Below are 21,977 nucleotides of genomic sequence, written 5' to 3'. Positions count from 1 at the left end.
AGAGAAAAAAAAAAGAAAAAAACCAAAACCAAAGCATCCGCCTTCCCTGCAGCAGTCAGAGACGGTTCCGAGCTGCCTCCGCGAGGGGCCCCAGGCTGGGCTTGGGTCGCGGGCTGCGCTGTGCTTTTCAGAAACCGCGGCGGGGCGGGGAGCGCGGGGGCGGCGGCGGCGGGCAGGGCCCCGCGCGCCCCGCAGCGCGCCCCCTGGCGGCCAGCCGTGTCCCCGGGCGCCGGCGCGGTTGGGTCCGGCGGGCGCGCGCCGCCGCTCACAAGGGGTGGGCCAGCGCCTTTTTCGAGCGCTTGATCATACTGGGGTGGAACTCGGTGTGGCGCCGCGCGTGCTTGGTGAGGTGGTCGCTCCTCATGAAGCGCTTCTCGCACAGCGGGCAGCGGAACTGCTTCTCGCCCGTGTGCGTCCGGTAGTGGCGCGTCAGCTCGTCCGAGCGCGAGAACTTTTTAAGGCAGTCTGGCCACGTGCAGGGGAAGGGCCGCTCACCTGCGGGCGGGAGGGGGAGTCGAGACAGGACGCGGGTGAGACACAGCGTCGCGGAAGGCGGCAGGCAGCCCCGGGACCCGCGCCACACGGCCCCGCCCCCCGCCCCCCCCCCCCCCCCCCCCCGGCCCCCGTCGCCGGGCTGGCATCCCGACCCCCGGGGACCAGGCACGGGGCTGCACGCGGGCACAGTCTGCGCAGAGGACCCTGACGGAGGCCTCGGAAGGAAGCAGCGCTGCGGACCCTCCCACACCGACAGACACATTGCTGTCGCCTAAGCCACCCCCCCAGGGACACCATAACTACCCTGAGGACGTTCCCCTGAATCATGTTCTCCACGCGAAGGAACCTGCTGTGTTACACCCAGGGGACCCCTGAGCGCCTTGGCTGCTAACATCATCATCATCATCATCATCATCATCATCATTATTACTACTATTATTTGGGGGAAGGGCCTGGTTATTCCACGTGGTGGCTGGTCGCACAGGTTCTCCCAGAAAGTCAGGAACCTCAGCCCTTCCCTGCATTTGCTGAGGCCGCTAGCCTAACCCACGTCTCCCCTAGAGCAGGTGTTTCCCCTGGAGCTCCTGAGTGCTGTGGTCACCGAGCCTCTGTCAGGGCCAGTCTGGGCACAGGGAGGCCGGCACCCGACCAGAAAGCCTGCTTCTTCCTGAGCATCTTGGTAACAAATACTTTTAGAGACCTGGAATGTGCTTCCCTGTGAAGGCCATATTTTAAGTCATATTGTTTTATTATTATTAATCTCTATGCCCCACTTGGGGCTCAAACTCACAACACTGACATCAAGAGTCATACACTCTTCAGGGTGGCTTAGTGGGTTAAAGCCTCTGCCTTCGGCTCAGGTCATGATCCTGAGATCGAGTCCTACATCGGGCTCTCTGCTCAGCAGCGAGCCTGCTTCCCCCCTCTCTCTGCCTGCTTGTGATCCCTGTCAAATAAATAAATAAAATCTTAAAAAAAAAAAAAAAAAAAAAGAGTCACATCCTCTTCTGATAGAGCCAGCCAGGCGCCCCAAGTCATAATGTCCTATACAAAAAATACATTTGTTCCCTCTGCTGCGTAATAATCCTTTCACTATCTGAAGAGGGCTCTTCTTTCTCTAGTCTCTGTTCAGACTAAGCGGCCCTAGTTTCTTTCCTATTCCTCATCAAAGAATTAACATTATTCTAAAACAGTAGGCGCTAAAGGCTTCACATGCATAATCACACTGATTTCTCATAGGCTGCCCCTTGGAGGTGGCCCATTTCACAGATGAGGAAACAGGCTCAGCACTTGCTGGTGTTTCCAGCAGCCCTTCCTTCGCGGCGGCTTTCCTCAGATTCACCATATTGTCTCCATGTCCCACTTAATTAAAATGCAGCCAAGCTTCCCCCTCCCATGTGATCACGTTAGCCTTGGGGGGCCTCCTGGCCCTTGCTGTGGCAGGAGAGGGCCCGTGGCCACATTGGCGGGACCCACACACAAGCTGAAAGGCAGAATGAGCCGTTTAAGATGAGAGGGCCTTGTGCGGCCCTCTGTGTGTGCCGGCCTGCCTACTTCTCACCTCATTCAAGCACAGCCCAAAGCAGCGGGCTTCACAGACCCTAGGCACACAGGCTCCTGCCTTCCGCAGAACTCTCCAGACACTCCTTTGGTAGGTGTGAGGAGTGCATGTTTTCTCACTTCTGTCCCCACCTTCCTGGAACCCAGAGACTCAAAAGGCTGAGGGCTGCCCGGTGCGGTGCGTCTGAGTCATGCAAATATTATTCATCCTTCCCCTGCCCCCTGCTTCTCCTACCCTGGGCCAGAGATGTAGAAATACCGATAACAACAACAAAACCAAGCCTATGTCATCTCGATGACAGTCCGCACATGGGTAAGATTTTATTTGCTGTTCTCTCAGCAGAGCAATGGTCATCACGCCCCGGTCAATCTCCTTGTTCTTACGGGAAACCGATATGTGCAAAACAAATCTGTACCAGTAGCTTCGTTACACGTGGGTCAGGGTGTAAACCCTTGCTTCGCCGGGGGCTGGAGAGCCACAGTAGCACAAGGCAACAGGACACCGCTGAATGCCGAGTCCTACCCGAGGTGGACGGGTGCTGGGGTTCAGGAGGCATGAGTATGCTCAGAGACTCCAGAGGGCCAACACCCCCCAAAACCAAACAAAAAGCAACCGTACTTCAAACGGAACCCTCTGAAAAACTCAACAACACAGAATTGGAAACCACACTTTTTTGCAATTTCTGCTGGATCCAACAGCATTCTACCTGGTTCAGAGCTTGGAACAAAAAGGTGGAATTCAGGGTGTCATAACCCAACAAGGTTGAACCCCCTGGGATGAGGACAACATCAGGTCTGATTTTTGTGCTGTTTATACTGCCAAGCATTTAGTTACTTCCTAAGTGTGTGAGCGTGTGTGTGTGTATGAGCGTGTGTGTGTGTGTGTGTGTGTGTGTGTGTGTGTGTGTACGTATGGCTGGGGTCGCTCACATGACCAGACCTACTCAGAAGTTCCCAGATCGCTGGGGAAGACAACTCCAGCCTCTTTCAGAGTTACACAGCCAAGGTCCTCTGAATCCCCGTGAAAGGTTTATGGGAGAAGTGTTCTCTTAAACATGTTATGTTAAAAAATATAATGAAGGGTTAGAATTCACACAGCGATGAATTATAAAACCAAACCAAACCAAAGCATGCCAAACAAAACCACCGTGCCCGCTCCCTCCGTACTGGAACCGTCTCTCCCCTGCTTTGTGATTTGGTGGTGAGAAAAGCGACAGAAAGGAAAGGCTTGGTGTTTTCTCGGTGCTTGTTAGGACAAAAACTCGTCAGAGTCATTTTTCTTAGAGGAGTGGTAATGTGGTTTAGCTTACTCACTAGCACATGTTTCTTTCAAGTGAGTCATGAGAGGAGGTTAATTTATTGGAACAGATCTGTGTCCACTGTGGAAAAAATGGATCAGAAGACCACTCTGCTATAGTCTGCATTGGAAAGAGAAAGAAGGTTCTCCCTCTGTTTTAGGAAGAAGGCTTGATGGAAGAGAGAGTCGATGGAAAATGGTCATGAAGCTTGAATTGGCTGTATGTACAGAACTATTAAGTATTTATGCTTGTGATGTATGTATGTTTCAAGTGTAATCAGGGTCCCTCCCCACTGAATTCACCTTCAGTCTAGCTTATGGCTACACTGTCCTCACGGCTCCTCATGGCTGTCCCCGTGTGATTATTCTCTTGCTTCTAACCCAGATGCTGCCTTTGACGTAGCATCTTTATCCGTTTCAGAGAAGAGAGGGCCACCTACTGAGCCCAGAGCAAATCCCAGCCAACAGCAGCCTTTGTTAGACTCATATAACTCGTATAATTCCACCTTACAGTTTCTAAGCATTTAAAAAAAGATCCACTTGGATGTGAATTCCTAGTGTAGAATCTCCAGGATCATTCTTTATTTTTCTCGGATCCTTTGGGAAAACATTAGGAGCTTTGGATCAGTGATCTAAACCAGGGGTTTAGCAAGCTATAGCCCCCAGGCCAAATCTGACCTGTAAAGTCAGTGAGTTAAAATGGTATAAACACCATTTTTACTTTGGTTTTTTACCAAAGCAGCTGGAAGGTGGGGGGGGGGGGGGGTGGAGAAATCAAAATAACAATAATATTCTGGGATAGGAGAAAGTTTGATGAAATTCAAATTGCCATGTCCATATCCCAAGTTTATTGGACCACAGCCACATTCGTCTGTTTGGGTATTGTTATCTATGGTGGCTTTCTCACTGCGACCGTGGGGTCAAACAGTGGCTGCAGACACTGGACAGCCGACAAAGCTTTGTTAAGGAGAAAGTTGGCCAACCCATGATCTCACCCTGAAGACTTGAACTTGTACCTGCTGTACACCAGAGTTTGCAAGTCCAGATGTCTTCAGGAGCCAGACACATGGTGAAAATGGGTGAAACACCAGGTGCATTCACGGGTTGTGCTGGATAGGGCTTTGTCCCCTCAAAGGCATTTGGATTCAACACTTTACAAAGCATTGTGCCAGCCAGACAATGTGTGCGTGCAGGAAGCCTGGGTTCTTCTTGGGGACCTAGGATTTGTAGCCCTTTGAAACCACCCACTTCTTTAACCCATGAAGGTTCTGCAACCTACTCTGGGAAACATTTCGAATGTTCGCTAATAGCAGACACATAATAATGTATCATCTAAAAAATGATACACGCTTTGCACCTAAGAAAGTACGGAATGGAGAAATCCTATGCGGAGAAGGAACAGAATTTAAAGGTGAATGGGACCAGAGATCATGGGACAGAGGAAGAAAAGAGAGGTCTTGGAGAAGCTGTGGCTGTTGTCCCGTCGTCCTACAGCCAAGGGGAAATCAAGTCAGGCCTGGAATTCTGCTCAGTGCTAAGGCCCACAAAAGAACAGTTAAGTTTCTTCACACCGACCAAATCGCAGGGCACAGCAACTACCAATTAAAGAATCTTTAAATTAGTCCTTAGGATTAGTGAGAGCGGTACCGTTCTCCAGGGGAGGGGGGCAGGAAGAACAGGCATGTACTAGTGTTTTATTTCTGGCCTTTACAGGAAAACATACCCAGAGGCAGTGACACAGTCAACTCTTGCTCTACGGGAGCAGAGCTCTCGCAGCACAAGCTCCTGCGCTCTCAGTATTTACACACCGCTCCCCTCCCCTTGCAGCCGCGAGCGAAGCACCTCTCGGTGACAGGCTCGGCTTGGAGTAGAAAATTAACTGGATCAGAATAGCTACTGATCCAGTATGGCACCCGGTGTGTAGAACACTTTTTTGCAGACAAAGGTCAGGCCTCCCGAGGTCTGCTGGGCCTCCAAGGGGTTCGAGAGGAGGGGAGTAGAGGCTGCTGGCTATGCGCATACGCGCCTGCCAACTTAGCCCAGAAGGAAGGGACAGCTCCTTGTTTTCCAGAAGGGGCCTCCACTCTACCTGGGGGTCAGTGGACAACGCCAAGTGGTAAGTCCTCCGTACAAGGGAAGAAAGAGGACAGTGTGGGGAGTGCCAGCTGGTTACACTCAACTTGGTCCAGGCTCCCTTGGATTCAGAAAGGCTGCCAGTGAGCTATGGGCCCAGGGTCCGGGAGGCCTAGGCTTTCAACACACCTGCTTTCCCACCTGGCTCTTCTCCCCGTCTGTTTCCCAGCTCCGTGGAAGAGCCTAAAAGGGGCTGACCTTAATCAAGGCAGGAAGGTTAAAAATACACGCTTCATGAACCTCCCATGGCTTCTACCAAAGGGAACTCCCTCTTGTAAAACAAATCTAAGGGCGTGAGGCCTCCTTTTCAGAACGGAACTCCAAAAATGCCAATTAGGAATCATGGCTTCTTGCAGATGGACAAAATCAGGGCCGCTTCTTGAGGAGAAAATAGTGCATTTTGATCATAAAAAAAGCACCTAGGATTCCAGAGAAAAAAGGATAACCTGACATTAGGAAATCACATTGATAGGATTCCCCCTTTAAACCGACTAATACACTCACCCCCACATGTATTTTCCCCCGAAAAATGCAAAATAGTGTTTGGTAAAATTCAACATCCAGCCCTAATAAAAGCTTTTAGGAAAATAGAAGAATTATTCCTTAACGGGGTAGAAAAATATAGATCGAAAACACCTCCCCTGCAAGGTCAGCAGGAAGATAAAGGCAGCATTCTATTAGTCAGGCTGGAGGCATGAATGGACACTGCCCCCATCACTATAGCTACTTAATGTTGTTCAGGAAATGCTGGTGAGTGCCATTAGATAACAAAGGAAGAAGTAAATCATCACAAGGGGAAGGTGCTAGAAGGATTATTTGCAATTGATACAACTTTCTATTTGGAAAGTCGAAGAGAAATGCCGAAAAAAACTAATATAAATTTAAAAAATGCATTCTCCGGTATAAACATACAAAAGAGCAGTGGTTTTCTTATATGTTAACCACAGCCAGTCAGGATGAGCCTAATGATAAAAGTTCAGGACCTGCATGAAGAAAATCATCAGACCCTGATATAAAAGAAAATGAATAAATGGAACACTTCCCATGCTCTCGGATGATAAGATTCAACAGTAGAACATGGCAATGCTGTACAAAGTCGTCTATGAAATTAACACATACCTTAGAAATTCTTTTTTCTTGAACTTGACAAAATTATTCTAAAGTGAATTTGGAAGAATAAGTACACTCCACTTGCCAAGAAAATTTTGCAAGAGAACAACAATAAGTGAACACTAGTGATACCAGTTATTACAATGTATGATTAAAGCTGTAATAATTAAGACAGTGCGAGACCAGCACAGGAAAAGACAACTCAGTGGAACAGAGTCAAGTCTGAAAATAAACCGAAGACTCAACACGGATGGGATGCTCCAAATTAGTGATGAAATGAATGTTTAACTCAATAAATGGTATAGACATCTGAAAAGATTAAATCTCGGTCCCTCCCTTATACCGTTCCCTTCAATAAATTCCATAAATTTACATTTATATACATAAATGTAAAATATAAGACCACAGAGGTGAGAGAAAGTATAGGTGACTATTTTTAGAATCCTAGAGTGGGGAGAGATTGTCTAAACATGAAACCAAAGGCAAAATTCTATTGGAAGAGTAGTTGTGAAATACATAACAAATTTTAAACTTCTGTATAGTAAAAATATACATAAGTGAAAAAATTTGAGTCAGAATGGTGAATAAAGGAATTTGCAGCATAAGACAAAAGACAATACAAAAGGTACACCTACAAATCAAAATTAATAACCCAATTTAATAAAATGGCACAAGGATGCAAATAAGTAATTTGCAAAATAAGAAATATTAATGGCCAATAAATAAATGGAAATATATTTAATCTCACAAGTAATCAAAACAGGTCAATTAAGACATCAATGAAATATTTATCAGGCAGGCAAAAATGTTCAAAAGTATGTGCATATGGGGCAACCGGGTGGCTCAGTTGGTTAAGCACCTGACTTTTGACCTCAAGGTCATGAGTTCAAGCCCTGTGTTGGGCTCTATGCTGGGCATGGTGCCTACTTATCAAAAAAAGAAAAAAAAAAGTTTGTACATAAGCCCATCATTAGCGGAGGCATGAGGAAACAGACAACTTCTGCAAAAATGCACTTATAATTGATCTAGAGCTATCTGGCAATACATTCGTCTAGGAATTATTTCTGGTATTAATTAGAGAGGAACGCAATGGTATACAGGAATACCTGCTTGGTTCCTAAGAGCTAAAACTTGGTAACAACTTAACAAGAGAAACAGTTTGCTACATTGTAGTGTATCCATCCAGTGGGAAAATGTGTATTTGTTACAAAGGTACTAGGTTGTTACAGAATGAAATGGAAAACCTTAGTAAGACACCACTACCTGAAAAGGGCAGTGTGTGATCGGCTGAATAGGTAGGTATGAGCAGCATCTATGGAGGGAGAAAACCCTGGAACAGTATATACAGAATATGGACAGTAGAGGTCTACAGGCGGGGGGATTAAGAGTAACACTTTCTGTTGTATTTTCTGATTTTTTAAAAACAGTTAAGTAGAAGTTTCTTTTATAAGACAAAGTTAGAAAAAAGTCTTACACAAAACAAAGGAAATGGATGAATTTGAGTTTAAAGTTTTCCATGAATGGATTGATCATTGATCAAGAATATATTCTATACAGAGAATGGGGGGCAAGTCAGGTATTTACTTTCTACTGGGAAATAACATTCCAGTGTCCAAGACCAAAGAAAGGAGCATCATTCTGTTTCCTTCTCAAACTGTTAGAAAGTAAGAAACTTTCAGAGGACACTTCACCTGTTTCCTCACTCCTTCTCTACTCCCCCCGCCAACTTTTTCTGTAATTGAGAAAAAATCGCCCCACAAGGACAGGCGGGAATCTCCCTTCAGAGTTACGTGGACAGTAATGACAAGGCTGCAACACCGAGGCGTGCGTTCGCTGGGAAGCCGGGGAGTGAGTGTATGCAGGGGTGCAAACCCCAGGGTCCCATACAGCGTTCGCAGATGAGGCTGGCGGGACACATACCCGTCCAGACCTGCCCTGACCCTAGGCCTTCAGGACCCCCATCCCCTTGTCCACGATCACCTATCCTCCTTCCAACTGCGGAGCGACGCTATTACAGGTACAGAATGTGAGCCTTTGCTCTATTCTTTTTCATGTCCTTGACCCTCAAATGCAGCAGGACCATGCACTTGACAGAAGAGGTAGGCAACAGACAATTCTACACTTCCCTGCAAACGTTGCTCCAATTAACTACGACCTCAAAAATCAAGAAATCAAAAGTCAGAAGAAAAACCCAAAGTCTCCCGTTTGCCAGAATTATTGCGACCTGCACAGGCAGAGGCTCTGAAGAAATAAACACACTTCATCGGCTCTGGAAGAATCGTCCTGCCCCATATCTACTGCCATTCCATTATCCTGTCATTTGCTCTTGGCCCCTTTCTGAATCCCGCTTGTGATCTGGTTTCTTTTTATATTCCACTGGTTGATATAACAGAGTCATTTTAGAGCTTGAATGTGTGATTTTACTTCCTGGCCCCTGTGTTTATCTGTGGAAAGCAACCCGCTCCATTCTTTAGGTTCTGAGCTGGGAAGTGGGGGGTGTGTCTGTAACATCTATCATGGGACGCTTGATGTCGGTGTCTAGGAAGCAAGCCTGTCTGAATATTGTGTGTGTGTCCCCAACCTCAACGGATCTGGGAGTTCATTCGTGCGCTGGGGCCTCAGAAGGAGAGACGGTGGACACCAGATTCTTGACTCTGGGTTCTCAACCTAGCAAGAGAAATGTCCTCATGTCTCAGTCATACGGCCCCACCGGAGCTGGCGGAGGTGCAGTGACCTTACCCCCACTCCCAAGCACACAGCTAGGTCTGGGCTCAGATTAGCTGACTCCCCTGCCCACGGTCTTCCTGCCCATCCCAGACTATACGGCTTCTGCCCAGTTGTTTGTGGGAAAGAGAAATAATAAATGAACCCACTAAACACTGAGCGGGATATAAATGTTTAATGGCAAAACCATCCTGAGAACATAGATTCTTTGGATCTTTGCATTTTGGATGACTTTGAGAACCATCAGATTCAAACCTGTCAAACCTGACAGATAAAGCCAACTCAGAGGGCAGAGGGCTTGTCCAAGGGTATGCCAGGATGAGAACCGGTTTTCAAATGCCTCCTTCAACTTGGAGCACAAGACAAGATTAGATGTGAAAGAAGAACAAAGGCTCTAACTCACTGGAGAACGGGCCTCCTACCACGGGCTTCTCCCATTCTCTTACTCCTGGGTTCTTCTCCCCAGACGGGCTGACTTCGGGAGGGCATGTATAGTTTCAAGTCTCTTGACTGGACCAGTGCTTCCTACTGACACCTGAGCTATAGAGAGGCTGGAGGGGCTGAGTTTACAGAACAGGTATTGATGGTCCCTAAGAAAGGTCCTGTATTCTCTACTCTCCTGTTAATAATAGGTGTGGGCAGTCCTAGGGAGGGGTCACTGTCATGGGGCCTAGAGCGTGCACCAGCCGCTCTGGGGAAGTCCCCTCTCTCCCGGGGCGGGGCACGCAACTGCTGGATCTGGGCAGCCACGCCAAGAGGAGGGTCTCGGTGCATGCCTCCTAGCCTCACCCTTCCAAATGTAGGGTGGGCCCTGAGCCCAGGACCACACAGCTGGGAGAATGTCCCTGGCATCCCGAGTCACAGAGCACAAGGATCTGCCACTCTCCAGAGGCCCTTTCGAGCAGAGGAGGTCAGCGCATGAGGACCGAGACCTAAGCTGACACACGACACCCCACAGAGGACCATCAAGGTCAAAGCATAGTATGCAAGATCCACAGCCCTCCCATGATGTCAGAAAGAAAAGAGGGGGACTTCTTGCTTCCCAAATACTAGCTCACTCCCAGGAGAAAGAAAGGCAAAGGAATAGGGAGAGAGAATGCTGAGAATGCTGATTTTTGCAAACATTTACCCAAAAAAGAATGCAATTCAATAGAAGTGACAGAGAGACCCTGCATAGGAGTCAAGATGACATTTCTGCATCAACAGCCCAAAATGGTGGGGGGTGAGGGCAGAGGTTGGGGGAGAACATGCGCCAGCGCTCAACAACCCAGCTCTGGTTACGGAGTGACATCTTTGCACACCTCGGGCTTGTGATTGGGAAATTCGTGCCCGATGCACACAGTGGCTTTACAAGCGCCAATGAGACGTCTGGCTTCCTTCGCAAATACAAGGATTCCCTTTCCATTTGCGTACTTAGGTCTAATCATACGTAGCATCCACAGCTCCCAGTCTCAAGCAACCGCGATCCAGGACTAACGACTTCCGCTCGGATCAAGCAATGGGCAAAAGACAAAAGCCCAGGAGACAAGACTGCTGTCTGGTTAGAAAAATGCCTGCTCTACCTGCCAGCCAGGCAGGGGCCCTCGCAGTGGCTCAGAGGGACTGGTGATGCTTTTCCAGCACATGCGGCCAGCCTTTTCCCTCTGGGCTCAACCTCTGTACGCCGCTGGCCCCACAGTAAGGCTGTGATGACCACATGCCACAGGGGCCACCATCAAATCGTTTTTCAAGCTTTAATGGGCTGAGCTACGGGTTCCTATGGCCTGGTGTTTGTCACCAGGGACCATAAAGCTTGGCAGGACTGAGCTGTCCGACCTTCCGCAAGCAGCCCCCCACCAGCCCTCCTGGGGCTGGCATTCCCTGGGCAGAGCTTTGCCACGTGAAAGCCAGCAGGACATCAAGATGACTCAGGCTGGAGGGACAGAGCTCCTGTTTCTTCACACCGGGAACCCCCGCTTGCGACAGATAATGCTCCCTAGACAAACATTTCGTGGCTGGCCACGGGGATGATTTGTAACATGACCGAGGAAAAGCTGGCTGTTCGGCTGTCATTCTGCTTACTGCCGTTAAAACGGCAGAGGTACAAAACCACCGTAGAATTATGGCAGCACAGAAATTTAAGTCATGTTTATGTGTTCTTTTGTGAGTTATTTTTAAGAGCTAATGTTTGCCTCACTATTTAGTAGGGTGGTGTCGGGCACGACGCATGATGGATTGACTCGGGAACCCCAATGGGAATTGTCGTACAAACAGCCCGTCTTTGTGAATTTGAGGCCTTTATCTGTTCACACCCAGGTGACAAACATTCCTATAGACACAATTCATTTCTCTGGGCATTAAAATGGGTAGACAACCGGAATTAAGAAAACGTGAATGAGGCTGCTTATCACACTGCTGCTGTTAACCTTATTCCATGAGAGGCTTCTAGAACGTCCACGGAAGCGGCATGAAGTATGAGCCTGAACACAAGAAATGCATGTTGAAATAATCTGTCTTCTGCCAAGACCATTTAGTATAGGCAGTGGCGGTCTATCTTTAAGAATGAACTCCAGAGATAGCTCTGAGTCCTTTCTCTTCAAAGGAGAGGGGGGGAATGCTGTCATGCGGATCTGTCTCTTAATTTTGTCAAACCGCTGCTTTTTGGAAAATCCTGTCTATAGTTCTACGTGGGCAGATGGAGGGGGTGTCTGCTGGCTTTGGCTGTCTGGCATCCATTGCTTCTTTGGGGTCACAAATAGCATGCCTTGAGTTTCCTTGTCCAAACCATCCCCTCTCCACTCGGAGTCTATGTAATTCTTGGGCAGGAGAGGGGTTTCAAGCCCAGAGGTTCCATGTGACCTAGCCATGCCACTGTGACTGAGTTCAGGGACAGGTGCAGAATTCTAGCTCAGTTATGAAGACTGAAGCCCAAGACTTTGCTGGGATCACTGGGAAAGGAGAACTTCCTCTCCTTGCTGAATTGGCAGACTGGGAAAGTGCTACCACCGGCGGCTACCTTACCACCCTCCAGAGACAGCCTGCCCACGAATGAAGCCAAAGCACAGGACAGCAGAGCTGAGCCAGGGAGAGAGCCAGACACCGCGTCCCCGAATCCAGAGATACCAGAAACCAGAGCTACCCTGATGTGTGGGTAATTTGAACCAATAAAGTTCTATTTTTTTTAAGGAGCTGGTCCTAGTCTAGACTCAGAGAGTCTAGACCGAGAGCCCTGACTAATACAGCTGTGGACCCAGAACGGGTGTCTTTTCAACGGGAAGGAAGCAGGTTCTGAATAGCTCTTGGAAAATATAGGATAGGTTTGGTCAGAGTCCAAGATCTCTGTAGATATTCTTAACCAAGGTTCATAAAAACCAGCCACGCGCCAGAGTTAGAACACAAGAGTAGACAGCGAAGGACCTTGGGGCCAAGTCCAGGAGAGGCATGCAAGACAGGATCTCTTTCCACTGGTGAACCCCACAGGGTCCAGGCCAACAAAAATTCATGCGTAATTCCAGGTAGTTAGAAACATACGAAGAAAATTCCAGAGTAACAACCTGGACTAAGATAACTGACACCAAGTCTAATTCCTCCTATAAAACAAGAGTACTTTCCTATCTCATAGGACTTCCATGAGTTTCAGTGTCACAGTGTATGTAAACCATTTGGCTTAGAAGCTGGCACATAAAAAATGCTCAATGTTATTGCTATTTCTATTATTACTATCAATATTAATAATTTTCCATTATTACTATTATTCACAATGTTCACAGTGCCTGCTTTCAACATCTAAAACAGCTCTATGCCTGTAACAGTCACTCAATAAATAAATATTCTTTCAACGAATGAGCTGTTGCTGGACTGCTCCGGAATTGCAAACACAAATTCTAGGATCCTCAAGGCCTTCTGGGAAATACCTGTAAATTATTTTTAATTATAATTCTTGGCGTATGGGGACACTGTCCAATATGCTTTAAACACCTTATCTGAATTAGTCTCGGAACAACATCAGTTGAATCACTGAACCCCATTTTACAGATGGGAACACTGAGGCTCAGAGAGTTTGTACCATATGAGAGTGGCAGAGGCAGGACTCGAGCACAGGTCTGAGGGCCCCAAAGCCCTCTGACTGCTCTCTCTACTGAAGCAAAGGCCTGTCCTGGAGATGCCTGCGTTCAAGGTCCTTAGAGTGGCCTGGCCTCCCTACCACACACTCTTCTCACTGCCTCTATCTCATCAAAGCTGGGCCCCTGGGAGGGAGAGATGGGGAAACCTCCTTTTCCCTCCCTTTGAACCAAGACGATCTATAAAATTCATTCCGGTTCTGAAGTGTCTGCAAAGCTTCTGTCCGTTGCCTGCCCCACCGGTTCCCTCTTTGGTTCCAGTCGACTCTGGGAGGCACTCACTTCCAAAATGACAGAGACTTGCCTTGGAAAAATGTTCACACTTTGTTTGATACAAAATACTGCTGCCTGCATTTCAAATCCTTGTCATTAATTTTGCATGGCTTAAGCTCCCCTCTCTTTATTTTCATCTATGTAAATAATGCCCTCGCTTTTTAAAAAGGCTCAATCAGGGATGAATTCCGTTCTCCTGTTCAAATTTATGATCATTCTCAGTTTTATTAAAAAAAAGAAAAAGCAAAAGAAAAATATCGAACACCCAGGGGCCCTGGGCTTAGCCAGAGAGCTAGCTGTTTCTTGCAGCTCTAGAACCCTTGGATTTCATTTCCGGATGTTCATTCGCGGCTCAGGATTCCAGAGGCTAACATAGCTCACGATGCACCCAGATTCCAAGTGAAGCCTGTGGGTGCACCTTTGCAAACATGGGCTTGGAGCACCAATGGAAATGAATGCCTCGCAGGAACCCAGGCATAAAAAATGGAGACCCCTCACTCCCTTAGTGGGAAAGGCATTCTCTGTGCATAATAATGTGAGTCCTATTATTTCCTGAGGGGACTGCTTGAGGCCAGGGTAAGACAAATGTTTACTACTGGCCTTAATGCACCAAAAAGGTATTAAAGTTTCAGGAGGGCTCCAGGAAGGGTGGAGAAGGAAATCTCACTGACACTTGGCCTCGGGCTGGTTCCCAGTGTGCAGTTCCCATAATAAGAGGGCAGAGGTCCCAGGGCTGACTCTACCTCTTGTCCTTTCGCTTGGTTAATTTGGTTAATGCGAAGCCGCTCTTTAAACCGGGATTTAAAAAATGTTAACCGAGGGTTGGAATTTTCGGGAGACCGTGGCGGGGTGGGGGAGAATTCAGATCAAAGAATTGCAAAGAATTCACCATGAGGGAAGGTCTCTAGGTCGGCCTTGCCCAGGCCTTTAGCAGGTCTTTGACAGCCCTCAGAGTCCGGGGCGCCCTCTTGTGTTGCTGAGGAAACCCGGGCCCCCCGGAGGCCGGGCTCTGGGCCCAAAGTCACATGGCTGTCAGGGCAGCAGGCCAGCCTCGGAACCCTCCAAGAGAACGTGCGTCCACAGAACAATCCCCGTGCCTACGAGGGTGGCCAGACCCTCCTCTACAGGCAAAAGGATGGGTGTGATGACCCCTCAAGGTCACTTTCAAGCTCCAAATTTTCTTTTGATACTGACAGCTGCTGCCACCAAAGGACTTTGACCTAGACCTAGGCCTGTGACTAGCTTCCCAACAAAAAGTGGGGCGCAGCCAGAGACAGGACCGCTGAGAGACCACTGCAAAGGATCCCATTTCTTTCCTTTTAACCATCTGTGGGGTTTTTTTTTTTTTCCTTTCCCTTCGCCCCTCCTTTTTGCGTGTGTTGCATAGAAACAGAAAGTGCCTTTGTACCAATTACGAGGTACTAATTTACGTTCTTCAGTGGGCGTGGGGCTTGCTGGAGAAACATTCGGAGAAGGTGGGAGGGTCGGATGTGGGGGAGGCCTGGAGGGCTGCAAGCTTTTTCTCCAAGCCTGAGAACAGCCACGGGGAGGGAAAAAGCAACCCCCCAAATCTGGAAGTCAAGACTAACGAAAATGACGAAGCTGGTTTTATCTTGTTTGTTTAAATCAACCATGCCCGTGACCGGTGTGCCTGAGTGGCTCAGTGGGGTCAAGCCTCTGCCTCTGGCTCAGGTCATGATCCCAGGGTTCTGGGATCGAGCCCCGCATCGGGCTCTCTGCTCAGCGGGAAGCCTGCTTCCCTTCCTCTCTCTCTGCCTGCCTCTCTGCTTACTTGTGATCTCTGTCAAATAAATAAATACAAAAAATCTTTAAAAAAAAAAAAAAAAATGCCAGTGACCGTAAGGCATTCAGAAATCACCCTGATGGCCTAGAAGGCCGACTCCAACCGGCGCACGCCATGTGCTCTCAGGGGCTCCTGGAAGAGTGAATACTGGAACCCATCTGCCCACTTTTCTTCCCAACGAACTTCTCAAGGAAGACCATTGTCAGCCGCTTTCCCAATAGGTCATATGATAGTTCTCCCTGGGAAGTTCGAGCTGGGAATTTCCCACAGACATTGCAGAATGACTGGCTCTTGGGATAAACGTCAACAATTGAGACAAGAATGTAAATCTGACCCTTCTGTTCAGAATCCAAGAACTCATTTCCCTCAGGTTACATCTTTACATCTGAAGGTAATGGGGTGTTGCCATCAAAACAGCTCTGCAGTTGTCCAGAGAGCTCCTCCCCCACCCCAGGCCCTATTTCTCCCTTCCCCTGTCCTCGCCACTCGTCAAAGATCCTAGGGGAAAAGTGGGGGAAAATCTATTCATCCTATAATTCTACTCCGTGTGTATTTTCTGTTGTGAGACGATAACCTTGCCGGCAGCCAAAGCTTTTCTAAGTCAACTCTGCTTTAGTTCTGTGAGGACAGGGGAAGTGAGGAAGAGGAACCCTGGGTCCTACCTTGGGGACTGGCAACAAAGAGAAGTTGGGTTCCCCGAAAGGCCTCAATCCCCAGCGGGCTGGGGCTCCGGCGGCCACCTGGGCCATGAGTCCTTGGAACCGAGGGGGTTTCAGCCTCTTGTCTGAAACCCAGAAGCAATGCCTTCAGGAGTCCCTCCTCGAGATCCTTAGAAACCTCACATCTTCTAGAGCTGGAGCCCGTGTGCTGCTATTTGTCTTCTTCTCGCCTGTAGATTGTCATTTTTTTTCCCTGACAGGATGCATGAGGTGGTGTCTAGACTGTCTCACTGGGGAGTGGGGTGCATATGGCCCCAAGGGGGCAAACATCAGATCTTTGGCAGGTGAGGAAAGTCTTAGCTATCACAGTGGTTTGTGGCCTTTTAAAGGAGTTCAGGACACACACAGCCCTGCAGTCTTCCCGTGGCACTGACATGTCATGGGAGGGAGGCCGATTATAGGGAGAAAATGTCTTAACGTCTCCTTAGGGGAAAGAAAATGGGGGTGGGGGTGGGGTAGAAAAACAATTACCTGTGCAAGCAAGCCCCACTCGGGCTAAGCTGTAAATCTATTTTGGATGAAGCGTGTCAGGCTATGAAATACAACAATCCACATCACTTGGGGAGCCCTATGGAGAGAAGAACAGGGCAGAGAATGTGTCCTCAGGGACCGCACGCAGGGCCTCCCTTCTGCTTCGGAAGAGCAGAGAAAGTGGCAGAGACTGGACGCGGGCAAATGAGGAGCCTGCCCCAAGGACACTTGTGCCCTGAGGCCCCCAGTCTGGGGTCTGCGGCCAAAGCGAGACCTTGCCCTGTCCCTGAGCCTCTGCCTCCCGGGGAATGGAATGGGTCCTTCTTCCCACCTCTGATGGGACAAGGCTGTCCTAAACCAAAGGGTTCACTCGAATGCTTTTTCCGATAATTAAAGGAGATTGAGTACAAGAGGCTCAAGCCAGGCCTGGCACCTGTGTTAGCAAAATTTTAAACCTAGAGAACTTCGTGGCTGAACGGACATGCCTAAAGAGCCCAGAAAACCCGTTTCCAGGGTTGGAGGAGACCTTCCACAGCGAGGGTCCTTCAGACCCCTCCTGCCCGATTTTCTCAGGTATCCCAGGGAAATATGCAAGCAGGAGAGGGAGAAACCGAAGCAATCGCTCTTTGGGGGGTTTTGCAACTCTGTGTCTCCTTGATTTTACACAAATGTCCTTCTGCTCTATTAAAAAAAAAAAAAACAAATGTTGTTTTTAAAACGTTTTCCGTAGAACTGGAAGGATATACCCAGTGTCCTCAAGCTCAACCCATGTCGCCACTGAGGGAGAGCTGACTCGAGTCCTTCTGAAAAGAAAGTAAAATGGCACTTAGCCTGGGAGCAAAGCCTCAGGTCTCTGTCCTGGGATGTCAGCCTCATCGACACCAGCTGGTCCTGAAGACTTCGATCTGGAATTCGGATGACCTTGCTTCCTTCCTCCAAACTTACCCCCCCCCGCCGCCCCCCCCATATATACATAACTATGCAAGGTGACCACAAAGTCAGGAAACAGGATAAACTTTTTTCTTTTTTTTCCGTGTTCATGATGGGTGGAGGAGATGGGATTTGGCAGAGGCCTGCGGTGTGAGTGGATATTGTGGAGCCCGTTTGGGGTATATGCTCTGAGGTGGGGGAGGAGTGTATGGCTGTAGATGTGGGGGCTGTGAGGGGACTTCTCTGTGTGTGTGTGTGTGTGTGTGTGTGTGTGTTTGTAGGTGATGGCAGTGATGGGGGTGTGGGTCTGCAGGGGGGGCGTGACAGGATTAACTTCAAATTGCTTGCATTAAAAAAAAATATATATATATATATATGTTGCATGTGTTATCAGGCAAAGCACTCTAATGGGTCTAATTGTTAAGCTGTAATGTTACCAAAAATACCCTCGAAAGTGTCCCCAAAGTCTGGAAATGAGAAGGAATGTATTTGTGGCCTTTTTTTAAATTAAACCGTGGATCTGCTGCTTAAAGGTTAGAAGCACATTACTGGAAAAGAGTATCTGACCCAGGGGCTGAAGGAAAGCAAATTGAGCACAGTATTATAAAATGTAAACTGACGTACTACTTCAAAAAAAGTTCATCCTGGTTCCTGATTTGGAGGAATCCCTCTCTATTACACACAAACTCTCAGATCCAGGATTTCTTGAGGTTTTCTGTTTGTGGCACCCTAAGCTAGTTGCTTTGTCTACGTTATTTAATCTTTGCACAAGAGCCTATGAGACCACCAGTGGTAACAGCCTATCCAGTGGATTAAGAAACTGAGGTTCAAAGGGGTGGGTAGTAAACTTACATGCCAGCCAAGATGATGCAAATGATTAAAATAAAGGACACTGCCCTGCAAAAAATGATCAGTTCAAGCCAACTGTTGCTGGATAGGGATTCAGGCCCCGTACTGCCCGACTGATCGATTTTTCCAGAGAAGCCAGAACTCTGGATTTGGGCCGAATCTTCTGATTTTCAGATGCTGGTGACTAATTACATTTTTCTATTAACTCTGTGTTGGCCAAGCCAAACGGATTTGCGAAGCAAACCCAGCGGCAAGCCTCTAGTTTGCCAGCTTGGAATTGAAGGAACTCGCTGAAGTTTCCCCCACCTGGGAAACAAGACGACAGAGGAGAACCAAACTCAAAATCGTCCTTCTCTCTTAGGAAAGGACAGCGGTGGCTGCAATTTTGTTTAAATGACTCAACTTCTAAGGCCACTGCGTCCATGGAAGTGGGAGCTGTAGGAGGCTCTAGGAGGCGACCACGCAGCAGGAAGGACTCTCATTGGGCCACACTGAGCAGGGGGGTGTGGCTGGAATTTTAGCTGTTAAAATCTTCACCAAATGCAAACGTTCCAAGGGCTAGCTCAGGTCCACCTTCTGGATTTAATACCAGCAAAAAGCAAAACAACAACAACAACATTGCCTCATTTCCCCCCACCGCAATGCAATCTAACGTGAAGCCGAAACTGCCACTTCCAAATGTACCAGACCTCTAAGTCTCTTATTTAAAGAGGATCCTTGACACACACCTTCTTCAGCAGGAGGGTGCTCCCCACCATATTTACAGACGCTGAGGTTTTTGTTCAACCTTGCCCTGGTGTTCCAGAGTCTCCAAACCTAAACAAGACACCTGCTCTCATCCGATCACTAGTTTCAAGAGACCGACTGCAGCATTTAGAATGGGATTAACATTTCACTCGGTCTTCCACTCCTGACTGTGTAAAAGGTTCTCCTGGAACAGCTGAGCTGCCTTGCCTTATGGAAAATTAGAGATCAGCACGAATGCACACACCCATAAGCAGCCATTTCTGTAAATGCCCGAGAAAAATCACTCAGCTGAATGGTTCAGAACTCCAGGAATCTTTTTTTCTAAGACAGCAAGGCTCAGGTAGCTGCCACAGAAACCCTGCAAGGCCTCCCCAGCCCAGCCTCCTGACCGGGCAGCTCCCTGAAGGAGAGCGTGCCTTTGCTCAAGGTGGCAGTGGGTGTCTGAGCTCCGGGAACATGGCTGACAAGGCCAGGCCCGCCCAACAGCTGCTGGTGAGTAACACCCTCCAGTTAATATACCCCTGCCTCACCCCGGGGGAGTCACACGAAAGGTCACATCCCCCAATCCGGGCGTACATCTGCCTTCCGACAGCCTTACACATACAGACTTCCAAGTCTGCTGTTTGAGGGCAGCTTTAGATGACAACCCCAAACAACCTCTTGGGACATGAATCACGCAGGAAACTCTGTTGCACGCCCGTGCCAGCAGCCACCTCGACAAGAAGCACCGTCCAAAGGAAATAAAATCCGAAACGCAGTTACGTGGCTTTGCTTTTCAAAAGCAAAACCAAATCAAAAACCAACCCATGATCATTTTAAAACCACAGGCCCAGGGCCTCGTCTTAAAAGTACCAACAAGGACACCCCCAGATGACAATACTTGGCTAAGTAACTCCAACAGCCTCTTCAAGATCACGTCAGAGGGTCAAAGGAACAGAGGATCCAAGAAAAGATCAAGTCCTGTGCTTCCTTATCAGAATAGCATCGGCAGAAGAACGTTACTAAAGATGGTGAGATAGCACGGCCCAACCCTTTCCAACTTTTTCTGAGTTATGTTAAACAGAATCAGCAGAATTGGCTGACCAAGGTCTCTGTACGCCTCCAAAGCCCGTTTTATACTGCATATGTCTTCCTGGCCACATTCCTTCAGCCGGGCCCCTGCCTTTTAGGTCTCGCTGGGGAGAGAGCCTTCCAGGAGGTCTCCAGGCCCAGGTTCTCTACCGAGCCTTGACCTCAGGCAAGGACCACACCTGCCCCCTAACTATTCAGGGTAGAGAGGGTGCCACGAATCATGGGGGTCGGGTGGTAGGGGGGTGGGAATCAGCTACCGAATCTCATTAAAAAGGCTGTCATTAAAAAGGCTAACTGGTCCTGAAGTTAACCCACCAGCCATCACTGGATCAGACTCCTCTGCCGCCTGAAGCCGTGTTATTTTAAACCACCCTGGGGACTCTTGGCCAAATTTAAAACCACCTCGGCAAGCCCTGAAAAGTGGCAAGCGTACAGCTAAATGAGTCCTTAGTCATCCCTAAAAGGTTCCACGTAAAGCGTGCCGCTTCTCCCCAGGTTCTGGGCATTTCGCTGCAATCCCTCAAGAGAATCAAATAAAAGATACGCCATTTGACCTCCCCGGTGCCAGCGCCTGCCCAGGTGGGGTGGCCCCACGGTCGGCCGCGCGGTGCGGGAGTCCTGGGGGCGGGGCGGGCCGGGAGGGGCGGCACCACTCCCCTCCGAGCCACGCACAGGGGCTGGCACTCCGCACTCACTCTGCCCGCCAGGTTAAGGCTCTCCATGGCTTCTAGAGACTGGAGACGATTACGGAGAGAGGGAGCTTTTCCGTCTCTACGCGGCTCCAACCTTTAAAGCGTTAAACAGCATCTTATCCAAAATGTGGGCACCCTTGAGGCCGAGCGTGGTGTCCTTAACGCCCGGAAAGACTGCCCGGCCAAAGGTTAACCAGCCCCAGAGCTCGGTGGGAGAGGGAGACGCCGCTAACCTGTATGCACTCTGTAATGGGCTTTGAGATGGGAGGATTTTCCATAGACTTTCCCACAGCCGCTGTAGGGGCACTTGTGCCTCTTCTCGGAGGCGTGTTTCCCCTTCGCAGCCACTCCAGGGTGGAGGAGGGAGAGCGGGCTGGGCGCGCTGCCAGGATCCGGTCTCTCCTCCGGGCTGTGAGAAGGACTCGACCCAGATTCGGTGGTCACGTCGCTGTCGGATCCCATATCCTCATCCGGACTCTCCAGACTGTCGCTGCACACCGAGGGGGTCTGGATGGGTCGGTACTTGTTCAGGTCCAACAAGCTCTTGGCGATGGTGACCAGCGTGCAGTAATCCTTCCAGGTGTCCCCCGGGTCGCCGTGCTCCTTGGTCACCTCGCGCTCAGGGAGTCGCAGTCGCTCGGCGTCCGGAGCGCCCCCATGCTCCGGCACCGCAGCGCGGTTCGAAATAGAAACCAGACACTGGGCAGCCACGAAGTCCATGTAGGCGGCCGCGGACATGGTGCGGGCGACAGCAGCCCCGGCGGCGCGGCCGAACTTGGCGGTGGCTGCGGAGGTTCGGCTCGCCCTGCCCTGGCCTCGGACGACGAGCGCGGCGCGGCGCGGCGGCCAAGGGGGCGGGGGCGCGGGGCGCTTCCGACTCGCAGGAGCGCGAGGCGACCTCAGCCCCTCATCTTTACGTAACCGGCAGCGCCTCCGCACGCAGCATCCACGGCCCCGGGCTCCGCCGCGCTGCTGCTGCCGCCGCCGCCGCCGCCGCCGCCG

At 49.4% G+C, this 21,977-nt stretch overlaps 1 protein-coding gene across 1 annotated transcript; it reads right to left on the bottom strand.

The window, feature by feature from the left end:
• Window positions 1-201: 201 nt before the first annotated feature.
• On the bottom strand, window positions 202-21,977 carry KLF9 (KLF transcription factor 9). Its single transcript, XM_059411883.1, has 2 exons — window positions 21,209-21,977; window positions 202-495 (listed from the first exon to the last, which is right to left on the bottom strand). Exons 1-2 carry the CDS (start codon window positions 21,711-21,713, stop codon window positions 266-268), a joined length of 735 nt encoding a protein of 244 aa, XP_059267866.1. The 5' UTR covers window positions 21,714-21,977; the 3' UTR covers window positions 202-265.

Source organism: Mustela nigripes, chromosome 9 (assembly GCF_022355385.1).
Source record: "Mustela nigripes isolate SB6536 chromosome 9, MUSNIG.SB6536, whole genome shotgun sequence".
NCBI lineage: Eukaryota > Metazoa > Chordata > Mammalia > Carnivora > Mustelidae > Mustela > Mustela nigripes.
Note: the sequence above shows the minus strand (reverse complement) of the source record. Positions and strands in the feature narration are given on the sequence as shown.